This window comes from Phascolarctos cinereus, unplaced genomic scaffold, assembly GCF_003287225.1.
Source record: "Phascolarctos cinereus isolate Bilbo 61053 unplaced genomic scaffold, phaCin_HiC Scaffold_1;HRSCAF=81, whole genome shotgun sequence".
Lineage (NCBI taxonomy): Eukaryota > Metazoa > Chordata > Mammalia > Diprotodontia > Phascolarctidae > Phascolarctos > Phascolarctos cinereus.
In genome coordinates, this window is record NW_027555514.1 from 217,563,973 (window position 1) to 217,575,407 (window position 11,435).

Genomic DNA, 11,435 nt, shown 5'->3' on the forward strand with positions numbered 1-11,435 from the left:
TTTTAATTTTTAAGAAATTTTATTAATTTATTTTAATTTATCAACAATCACTTCCATAAGCTTTTGAGTTTAAAATTTTTCTCCCCCTTCCTCCCCACCAACCTCCCCAAGATGGTGCACAATCTGATACAGGCTATACATTTGCATTTCTATTAAACATATTTTATCTCTCTCATTCTTAAGAGATCCGCAGGGTAGGTGATTTTCTCAGCCTCCTCATTCAACCTGGACCATGAGGAAAAGGCCCCCAGACTACCAACATCCTTGTCATAGACCCCTTTATCAGTTCCTCCTCTACTGTTTTGCCTTTCTTGGTAATGGAGATAAGTGGGCCCCTCTCCTCCTCAGATTCCCCCTTCAGAACCTGTCCAGGGCTTTGCCTTCACCTTCTTTTCTTTAGGCTGAATTTTTGGGCTGCCTTCCTTGTTCTCTAGAACTTCTCTCCTCCCCCTTCCCCCGGAGCCTCCCAGCCTTCTCTTCCAGGTTTCCCCTAGACTTGGTTGAAGGTAGATAACAAATATTGCCATCTGGGGCTATCAGACCATCTCCAGATGTTCTCCAGAAGACCCCTCTCTTGGGAAAAAAAGGGAAAAGAATCTAGTAATTTTCAAGCTCTGGTTTCTGTCCAAGAAACTTTCATGAAGAGTAGGCCACAGGCTGAGTTGAGAATGTGCAGAGGAGAGAACTGGAGCCAAGTCTGCTTAGCAGCTTGGCCAGGGAGACATGTTCAAGGGTTAAAACCCTTCTTCTTTTGGGTCCCAGTGGAGGGAGCATCTCTTGGGAATCTGGGCAGGAAGAACTTCATCCTCATGGAAAAGTCATTTGGAAGGGCAAGAAAAATGTGTGTGTGGGGGGGAGAGGGGGATGAGGCAGGAGGAAGGTTGTCCCAGAGCTTCAGATGGGTGGGGCTATTGCTATGGAGATTGTTTGGTAAACTTGGAGTCTGAGAGGGCTGATGTTAGCAGCTAGGGAGGTTGCGTGTGTGCATGCATCCTGTGTGGGAGGTCGATTGGAGAGGGGAATTAGGTGGAGTACATCTCCCCAGGAACCTTAATCCTCCCAAGGGGGTTAGTTAAAGCAATCAGTTTATCTTTCTGCTTTTAAAGGAATAGATTTTTGTGTGTGTGTACATGTGTGTGCGCATGTGTGAGTGTGTATGTGTATGTGATACAGATAGAGAGAGAGACAGAAAGAGAGAGAAAGTGTGAATGTATGTATTTGTGTGGGTGTCCCCTCCTTGGACCCTTAACCACATCTGCCTAGCAGCTGGGCCAGGGAGACTTGTGTCCAGGGTTAAAGCTCTCCCCCTTAAGCCTAATCCCTTTCTCTTTACAAGAGAATGAGAGTCCATAGTTTTCTGTGGTCAATGACCAGCCTTGCAGATCAAAAGTTCCTCTGGAAGGCTGACTTCACCCATCCTGCTGCATCCCCGGTTCCTTTCCTCAAAATCCCCCCTCCAGGAAGCAGGAGTGTCAGGAGGGGTATGGCACTTGGAATAAGACGTGTTGGGTTTTAGTCCTCATTCTCTCTGTTAGTAGTCATGTGACCTTGGGCAAGTCATAGAACCTCTTAGAGCCTCAATTTCCTCATCTTAAGAATGGGGATGATAGTAATGCTTGAATCACTTAGCCCACAGGGTTGTTGTGAAGACAGGACTTTGTAAACTTTAATGTACAATAGAAATGTGAGGCAGTTATTATTCAGTAGAACCCCTCTCAGCCTCTAGTCCTCACAAAACCAGAAAACGAGTCCATGCTAAATTTTATGTCCAGCTCTTCAGGGACCATGCTGGCTTGAAGCCTCCAGGATGAAAACAAAGTATTTGTGGGGCTCTGTCTAGCTCCCCTGCATCTCTGGAGTTAAGATTTCCTGGCTCTCCTGCTCTGGTTTTTCTCTATCTGAGCACTGTTCTTTTGGGCTCCCCCCAAATTGTAGAAACCTTGGTCTGAACCTTCTTTCCTATCTTTGTTTCCTCCCTGAGCACCTGGACTGTCTCTGGCCCTCCCCTCTCTTCTTCCCCACCCTCCCACCCTAAGGAACACCATAGCAACGTCAAAAACCATTGGGTAGTTGCCATGGATACAGTTCTTTTGAATTCCCTGTATTTGGGGCACAGCCCTCCAGGGCTTGGAGGGGTTTGGCTTTGGGGTCTGGAAGACTGAATGGAGGGAGGAGTAGATCTGAGGATTTTATCTTCCCTTTATTCCTCCCCCACCTAGCCACAACCCTCCAAATCAATCTTCCTAAACCCAGATTGACACCTCCTCAATTCATCCCTACCTTAGACCCTCCTCAGATGATGGAGATCATTTAAAGCAGGGGTTCTTAAATTTTTTTGTGTGTGTCACAGATGGCAGACTCCTTTGATCATCTGGTGAAGTCTAAGGATACTTTTTCTGTGTAATGATTTTAAATGCATAAAACAAAATGCCAGAGGTCATATAAAAATACAGAGGATTACAAAACCCCCAAATTAGTGAAAATAAAGATATTTTCCCATCTAAGTTTATGTACTCTTTGAAATCTACACCCTCCTTTGGAAGCTTTCAGTATAATGGGACAATCACACAGGGATGGAAACAAGGACAGGTTTAGGAGCAGCTGAATAAGGCACCTGGTATTGCAGAGGAATAGGGAAAACATGAATGAGGGGAGGATTAGTTCCTAGGTCTCATAGGTGAAAAAAGACTTTGCCAAGGTCATGATGCCCTTCCTTTTGTTGTGCCTGATAGAACTTCTTCCATTATGGGAGTATTGGGAGGAGAAAGGAGGCTCTTTGTTTTTTTGAAAATTAGTTTATTTATTTTTAGTTTTCAACATTCACTTCCACAAGATTTTGAGTTCCAAATTTTCTCCCCATCCCTCCCCTCCTACCACTCCAAGATGATGAGCATTCTGAATACCCCGTCCCCCAATCTACCTTCCCTTCTATCATACCCCCTTCTCTAATCCCCTTCTATTTTCCTGTAGGGCAGGATAGATTTCTATACCACATTGCCTGTATCTTGTTTCTCAGTTGCATGTAAAAACAATTTTTAACATTTGTTTTTTAAAACTTTGGGTTCCAAATTCTCTCCCTTTCTCCCTCCCCACCCACCCTCATTGAGAAGGCAAGCAACTCGATATAGGTTATACATGTGTAGTCATGCAAAACATTTCCATAATAGTCATGTTGTGAAAAACTAACTATATTTCCCTTCATCTTATCCCACCCCCATTTATTCTATTCTCTCCTTTGACCCTGTCCCTCCTCAAAAGTGTTTTCTTCTGATTATCCCCTCCCCAATCTGCCCTCCCTTCTATCATCCCCCCCTCTCTTATCCCCTTCCCCTCTATTTTCCTGTAGGGTTACATAGATTTCCACACCCAATTGTCTCTCTGGTTTTTAAAGGCTCCCTGAGAGGAGATTACCTTCCTCTTTCCTTTCCTCGGCCACCTGTCTCTTGGACAGTTCTTCATTGAATCTAACTTTCATCCTTCCTGCTGTAGCTTCCCACTGTGTTCTTAATGACGTTCCTGGATGCCCTGGAGGTGGGTTATGGGAAGTACAAGAATCCCTACCACAACCAGATTCATGCAGCTGATGTCACTCAAACAGTCCACTGCTTCCTCCTCCGCACTGGGATGGTGGTAGGTGTCCTGGAATACCCAGCCCCCAGAGGAAGTCAGACATAGAAAGCAATGTGATCTGCTTGTGTGTATTTCAAGTTTCTCATTTGCTTCTTAGCTTGGTGGGGTCCCTGGGGAACTGTCTCAGACTGTAGGAGTATGGGTGTAGGTGGGATGGGAGGATATACAGGGCATCAGGGGATCTTGGACCCTTCCCAGGGGAGTTGAAACCTCTGAGGCAGTGGAGTGATATAATGGATAGTGTACTGGACTTGGGGATCAGGAAGATCTGAGTTCAAATTCTGCCCAAGATGTTTACTGTTTGACTCCTGAGCAAGGCACTTAACTCAATTAACCTTAATTTCTTCCTGTGTAAAATGGAGATATAATGGCATCTACTGTAAGAATAGAATGAGATAATATTTGTAAAGCACTTTGCAAATCTTAAAGCTCATCCAGGGTGTTCCAAAAGTTTCAGTGTTGTTTTAAGTTGCTAAAACAAAATTGCATTAAGACTTTTGGGATCCTTATTGTAAATGCAAATGATTATTAGCTGTTATGTTCTCCTTGGTCTTGCAGAAGGAAATGAAGGTGGTTGAGAATTTTGCCCCGGGGCTAGAAGTGGGGATGTTGTGGTAGGTAACCTGAGGGTTACTGGGGACTCTCTCAGCTCCTGTTGTACCTCCCCAGTATCCCCAAGACTTGGCTCATTTCCTCCCCCTCTACCCCAGCACTGCCTGTCGGAGATTGAGGTCCTGGCCATCATCTTTGCTGCTGCCATCCATGACTATGAGCACACAGGCACCACCAATAGCTTCCACATCCAGACCAAGTGAGGGGCCTGGGCCTGGGGTGTGGGTGAGGGAAGGAGAGCCAGGGAGATGTAAGGGCTTTGGGAGCTCTCTCTCCTAGGGCAAAGGGCTGATGTAGATGACCTCTGGTACCCAGGTCAGAATGTGCCATCCTGTACAACGATCGCTCAGTGCTGGAGAATCACCACATTAGCTCTGTCTTCCGAATGATGCAGGATGATGAGATGAACATCTTTATCAATCTCACCAAGGATGAGTTTGTGTGGGTGCCTACTCCTCCTCCCTCTTAGAAATGCTTAGTTCAGACCCCTTTCCATTTTCCATCCTCTACCCCTACTCTTACCCTAACTTTTCTTTGTGGAGTTCAGGGATTGGGGAAAGAGCTCTCTCCCAAGGTCAGATGATCTATCCCTTCTCTTGGTCAATTTCCCAGCCCTTCTACTCCATCCTTCTCCCCCAGCCTCCCTAAGTTGGAGCTGGGTCTGAGATGTGGATCTGAAACCTGTCTGTCTTTCTGCACAGTGAGCTTCGATCCCTGGTCATTGAGATGGTGCTGGCCACAGACATGTCCTGTCACTTTCAGCAGGTCAAGTCCATGAAGACTTCCCTGCAGCAACTGGAGAGGTGGGCTAGCAGGGGGAGGCTGGGCTTGGGTCAGAGCAGTGGGTATACAGCAATGGGGAGTTTCATGTTGTGCCTGGCCATGTACGTGCAGGGACCAACCTAGGTGAAAATGTCTATTACATGCATTTATGGGATATGTCTACATGAGTGTGTCCAAATGTGCGCACAGGTCTACCTGTGCTGGGGCGAATATGGCCCAATGGGGAAGGCCCTGATTTAGGGCTTAGGAGAGCTGTGTTTCAGTCTCAGCTTCACTACTCAGAAGCTGAATGACCCTGAATAGATCTCAGGTTCCATATCTGAAACTATGCCTGACCTCCACACTCCACAGGGCTCTTGTAAAGGGCCAGTTGGGGGCACATAAAACATGTCCCAGAAATGCAGGGTTGCGGTATTACTATTGGTTTTGCTTAAATATGTATGTGGTTATTCTGGGTGCAGAATTGGGTAGTCCTTGGGTCCCTTATGAGGGCAGGGTCTATTTCCAGCACTTAGCACAGTGCCTAGCACATAGTAAGTGCTTAACAAATGTCTGTTGATTGATTGATTATGTGCAAGTATGGAAGAAGGTGAGAGCTGGGGCAGATGAAGTCAACATAGCATCATCATGGAAAACGTTAGGTTTGGAATCAGAAAAATCTGGGTTCAAATCTTACCTCAGACACTTTCTTGCCCTGTGAACTTGAGCAAGTCATTTAACTTGCTTTGCCTCAGGGAAATCCCTGGGCTTTATCCATTAAGTAGTTCTCTACTAAGGTGGTCTGCATTGTTGAAAGGAGTGGTCACACCTGTAATTTCCTACCAAATGGAATTATAGATGCTTTTTGTGTTACAGCATAAGAAAATGATCTGAGCATGTGTGTGGACAGGTCCTGAGTATATGTTACGTACACACATACGCATATATGCACGATATATGTATACACACAATACATGTATTCAATGCACATATACACCTAGATATAGACTCATGTGCACACATGACCTTATGTGTATACACAGTTACATATACATACATAAATACATATGTGCACGTATATTGCACACCTCATACCTAGTTATGTACTTGGATAGGCCTCCATCTGTATTGTATTCGTATGAGGAAGTTCCTGAATGTCTAAGTGCTCCCTATTTGAGTTTGTGTCTAGGTGTGGATAGGTCCTCCCTGAGGCTGTGTGTGAATGTGCCCTGGGGTTTCCTCTCAAGAATGGCCAATCTTTCCCACCTCAGGATCGACAAATCCAAGGCCCTGTCTCTCTTGCTCCATGCTGCTGACATTAGCCACCCTACCAAGCAATGGTCAGTCCACAGCCGGTGGACCAAGGCCCTCATGGAAGAATTCTTCCGGCAGGTATGTGATCAACATGGCGCTCTGTTTTTCTGTCTCTCTCTGGCAGCAGGACCATTCTCTTAGCTGTACTGAGTAGGAAATGAGGAGGCAAGAAGCAGGGAAATAATGGGGGGGGAGGGGGGAGGGTCTGGGCTTTTCTTTCTTTCTTTTTTTTTTTTTTGCGAGGCAGTTGAGATTAAGTAACTTGCCCAGAGTCACACAGCTAGTAAGTGTCAAGTGTCTGGTCTGAGGCCAGATTTGAAATCAGGTCCTCCTGACTCCAGGACCTAGCTGCCCCAGGGTCTGGGCTTTTCAATTGAATTTTGACCCCTGGTTCCTTCTCACCCCTCTGGACCTTCACAGGAACATCCATTATCCTTCCAACTGCTCTGTGAGGACTGGACACTCACCAGGGGGAATAAACATTTTTGCTCTGCATATACGAAGACAATAATAACTGGGGCTCCTTTGAATAGCCCTTGAATGTCTTAGATTTTCAAATGAAAGGCACAAAAATTACTTTGTGGTGCCTCTTTGCCTCTTCCATAGTTCCCTCTTCCCTTCCCAACCCTGCCTCAAAACCCTTGACCTTGCCTCCCTGCATCCCCTAGCCCATACCTGGAAAAGCCTCCGGTTGGCCTGGAATGTTCTATCTCTCCCTACCTCCCCTCTTTCTCCTAGGGGGACAAAGAGGCAGAGCTGGGCCTGCCCTTCTCCCCACTCTGCGACCGCACTTCCACCCTTGTGGCTCAGTCCCAAATCGGTGAGTGACCACCAGGCTTTGCAGGGAGGAGAGGTTGGAGGGTGGGAGGTGGTAGTGGGAGAAAATGAAGGCCAGGGCTGGATCTTCCTGAAGCCAGGGCCAGACTGTTTCTAAATGTTCCCTGACTTCACCTGAGCCGAGGTAAAATAGGGCTATATGGGGCTGACTGATCACAAAGTCCTCTTGTATGGGAAGTCTCTAGTCCAGGGGTGGGGAACCTGCAGCCTGAAGGTCCCTGAGAGTCAGTATCTTATTTGGCTTTGAATTGAGTCAGGACCATTGCCACACCATTCACCCACTGATCCAACCTTTGTTTTGTCCCTTTCTTCCTCCTGCCCATGCAGGATTCATTGACTTCATTGTGGAACCCACTTTCTCTGTTCTGACCGATGTGGCTGAGAAGAGTGTCCAGCCATTGGTAGACGAGGGCTCTAAGGCAAAGACGAAGCCCAGGTGAGGGCTTCTGGGAGGAACCTTCAATGTCCAGTTCTCGAGGGATGCCCAGGTCCTTTAGCTTTGGGGTGTTAGGGAGGCCCACAGAGAAGGCAGGTAGATATGGAAGATACAGTAGTCAAGTTCATTATTACTCTGATACCTGATTTCCACCTGCTTCTATTATTTTTTTTGTCCCCTCTCCTCCTCCACCCTTTCCTCATGGCCCGTTCTATGTTTGTGTCGGAGAGCCAGAAAGTAGTCTCCCAGTGGATTGGCATGGGGTACAACACTCTGGGAGTCATTCAGGATCCATGGGACTGATTGGGGGTGGGAAAAAAGGGAAGAGATTTCTATTTAGGATGAGATTTTTCCATATATGGCTCTCAGTGGTGTCAGCCCTTTCTGGATGGTTCTAGGGAACCTGGTGACCTCAACCCTGACCTGGTCAGCTTTCGTACCACCTGGACCAAATACATTCAGGAGAACAAACAGAAATGGAAAGAACGAGCTGCTAGTGGTAGGTATTAGGTCCTGGTTGAGGGAAGGGCCGTCGGAGAGAAAATGAAGTGGGGGCAAATATTGATTCTACCCTTCCTTAAACTGAGGGGGTGGGGCAGGGCAGGATCTTGTCTTCCAGAGATCCTAGTCCCCTGGTCCCCTCTCCCCCTCTAAGGAGGAGGAGGGAGGGCAGAACAAGAGGGAATGCCCTGCAAATGGAATAGGAGATAGTCAAGCTAGATTTCAGGAAGGACCTAACAGAGAGAGCCAGGTAATCATGCTAATACTACAAATAATAGTTAATGTAAATAGCCGTTCAAGATTTACAAAGTGTGTCCTTCCAATCAGCCTTGTGAGACAGGCATTTGCAGTATTATTGTCCACTATTCTCACATAGGAAAACTGAACCTCAGGGAGACTAGCCCTGGAATGAAGACTGGGCAGGTTTTTAGGATGCTGGCAGGATTCTCTCCTGTGAGTTGTAGGTTAGAGGTGGGGTAGATGAAGTTGTCATGATCTGGGACTTGGGAAGGTAGAAGGTCTATGTCTTATCCATCCCTCCATCAGGCATCACCAATCAGACTTCCATCGATGAGCTGTCCCTATGTGAAGAGGAGGCTCCTTCGTCCCCTGCTGAGGAGCTCAATCAGAATGGGAACCTGGATTAGCCTCCTGGGCCCAGGCTCAGGTGAGCACAAGGCAAAGAGAGGTAGGGGCGGCTGGGCTGGTGGCAGGGCTAGGGCTGAGGAATCTCACAATCCCTCGGGAAAGGCTGCCTGCCTCTCACTATCACAGATTGCTAGAGTTAAAAGATCTTAGAGATTCAAGTTCATCATTTGGCAGATACCCAGAGCGCTGTAGCGTAGCAGAGTATTAATGATAATAATGACAGCTAGTATTTAGATAGCACTTCAAGGTCTGCACAGCACATTACACTGTATCTCCTTTAGTCCTCACAACCACCCTGGGAAGCAGGTCTTCTCTCCATTGTACAGATGAAGAAACTGACACTGAGGCAAGATTTGAATCTAGGTCCTGCTGATTCCAAGCCCAGTAGAGGGCCACTTAGCTGCGTGACTTGCCCAAGGTCACAGAGCAAGTTATTGGCAGAGCCGGGACTGTAATCACCAGGTGTCCCGATTCTCTGGTTGGTGTTTTCTCCCCATCACCACAAGGAATCTCCCATTTTCATGGAGGATGGGGCTTAGATTTTAGCAAAAACTTCCTTCTGGGGAGGAAGTTGAGGAAAGAGTTGGAGCACAGAATAGAACAAAGGAGGAAGAATCTCCTTGTCCTCTCTCGTTTCCCTCTTCGGCTCACCCCCAACCTAGGTGAGATCTTGGGATGATAGCAGCAGTTGTCAGGCCAGACAGGATCCTTGTTCACACTGACCAGAAGAGAGGTGGCTAGGTCTGGAGGAGTGCGTGTAAGGGATGACCTTAGCCACCTCTCTTTGCATCCCAGGTTTTACCATAGCCCAAAGTCGTTGACGCCATCAGCACCACTCACTGGGACTGGCTCCCTTGAATGACAGATCGACCTGAGGCAGGGGAACCCGAGGATGAAGAGAGCAGATGGATGACCCCAAAGGCCAAATGTCAGAGATTGTGGGGTTGGGGGAAGGGGACATTTGGGCCTGGGCTTGAGCCTGCCACTCCCTACTAGGAAGCCCCTTGCCATCCCCCATGATGGGGTACACTTTCCTCTCAGGCAGTAGAATCCAGGGAGCTTTGTCCAACCCTGCTTCCTCTGGACTTCTCCCCTTCCCCCCCCCAAAAAAAAACCAGGTGTCTCGTTGTGGGGGAGAAGCTTCCTGGACTGTCTCCCACCCCAAGGGTTGGGGTGGGAAAATCAGTGATGCCAGCCCCCTCCAGTGCAATACTCTTCTTGCCTCCAAGTTTCTGAGCAATACATTTTGGGGGTTCCTTTGGGACCCCCTCCCAGATCTTCGCTGGCAGGTCTGGGCCCCAGTTTCCTCCCCCCCCCACCCTGGGAGGGGCCAGAGCAGGACATGTGGGTGGGTCTCTTAAAGCTGGAAGGGAGATGACATTCCTAGTTTCCCTCATTCATCAGGCTCCTGAAGAAGATGGCTTTCTACCTTTGCCCCAAGTTGTTCTGTTCCTGGTCTTTCTCTTTTACCCGACCCCCACTCCTTTTACTCCTGACCTCACACCCCTAGTATCTCTCCTCCTTCTGCCCATTTTGAATGTGATCCTGGAGCCAGGGGAGAGAGAGAGCTTCTTTTGTATCTGGGTACACCAGGGGCTTCAGCAGCATGAGAAAAGCTGGGGACCCAACTTCTGTTTGTATTACTTCCCCTACATCAAGTCCAACGTACCCCCTCTCCCCAACAGCAGACACCCTGGTTGGGGTGGGGGGCAGCTTCCATCCGACCAATGTCTGTAAAGTGCTTCGAGATCCTGACACAAGCACCTTTAACCAGCCCATGCTTTCATGTTCCCTGTACCCATGGCTCCTGCCAGGCGTGGCTGCCCTGAATGAGGGTGCCCCAGAGCTTGGCTGAGCTGGCACTTGTACAATGGGAAGAGGGATGTGCAATCCAAAAATCCACTATTGATCACAGATCTATGCTATAACCCTGGGCCCACTCACCTCTTCCAAATGGTTACCCCTCTTGGGATAATAACCCAGGGTAGTCATAGGCAGGGGGGCTGGGTGGGGTTTGGGGAAAGTGTCCCCCTACTTCTCCCCTCCTCTCACCCCCATGGGGAAAACCAAATTTGAGGTGACCCTGCCCTCCGTGTAAATACTGCTCAGCACATCTGTACAGTGGGCTGTGTTCCATGTGTCTTGTATCCACCATGGTTTCTTGAACATGCTGGCCTCCCCTCCTGCCCCAGCACCCTCTCCTACCTGGGGACTGGGGACAGAGGCGCATGTGACTCTCCCCACCCCCTCCTTGCAGACCACTGCTACATCCAGAGACCAATAAAGGAGGGAGACAGGGTCTAATGTTGTCTTCATCTTTCAATTTGAGGGGCTGGGTGCAGGTGTGGGGGATGGGGGTAGGTAAGGATACAGAGGAGCAGGGATTTGGGTGAGGGGTGGGTGGGGGTTGGGTCTTTATTCTGACCACTGAAGAGATGGCCTAGATTACGGGGAAGGAAGGAGAAGGGTCCTGAGGAATCCCGGTTTAGGCTGTGGATCTGTCTTTGGCAAGTGTGGGTTAGATGAAGGAAGTAGCTGGACACACTTATTACCTCCACCCCCTACCAACTTCAAGTCTGATAGTTACCTATCACCCTCCTGGCCAGGAGTCTGACAGCACAGGCTGTCTCCATGGCATGTTGTAATGGAAAGAACAATGGAGTTGGAAGCATTGAGCCCAAGTTGGCCCCCTCAC

General features: G+C 48.2%; 1 protein-coding gene across 2 annotated transcripts in view; it reads left to right on the forward strand.

Annotated features, from left to right (window-relative positions):
• The window catches only part of PDE1B (phosphodiesterase 1B), a 36,034-nt gene extending 24,995 nt beyond the window's left edge, over positions 1 to 11,039 (forward strand). For both annotated transcript variants that reach the window (XM_020966256.2, XM_020966257.2), the window contains 10 exons: positions 3,490 to 3,630; positions 4,341 to 4,441; positions 4,558 to 4,683; positions 4,944 to 5,045; positions 6,276 to 6,396; positions 7,057 to 7,138; positions 7,483 to 7,591; positions 7,990 to 8,090; positions 8,639 to 8,759; positions 9,536 to 11,039. In XM_020966256.2, coding sequence (XP_020821915.1) covers positions 3,490 to 3,630; positions 4,341 to 4,441; positions 4,558 to 4,683; positions 4,944 to 5,045; positions 6,276 to 6,396; positions 7,057 to 7,138; positions 7,483 to 7,591; positions 7,990 to 8,090; positions 8,639 to 8,739 — 984 coding nt within the window. In that variant the 3' untranslated portion in view covers positions 8,740 to 8,759; positions 9,536 to 11,039. The remainder of the gene's footprint in view (positions 1 to 3,489; positions 3,631 to 4,340; positions 4,442 to 4,557; positions 4,684 to 4,943; positions 5,046 to 6,275; positions 6,397 to 7,056; positions 7,139 to 7,482; positions 7,592 to 7,989; positions 8,091 to 8,638; positions 8,760 to 9,535) is intronic.
• The last annotated feature ends 396 nt before the right edge of the window (positions 11,040 to 11,435 follow it).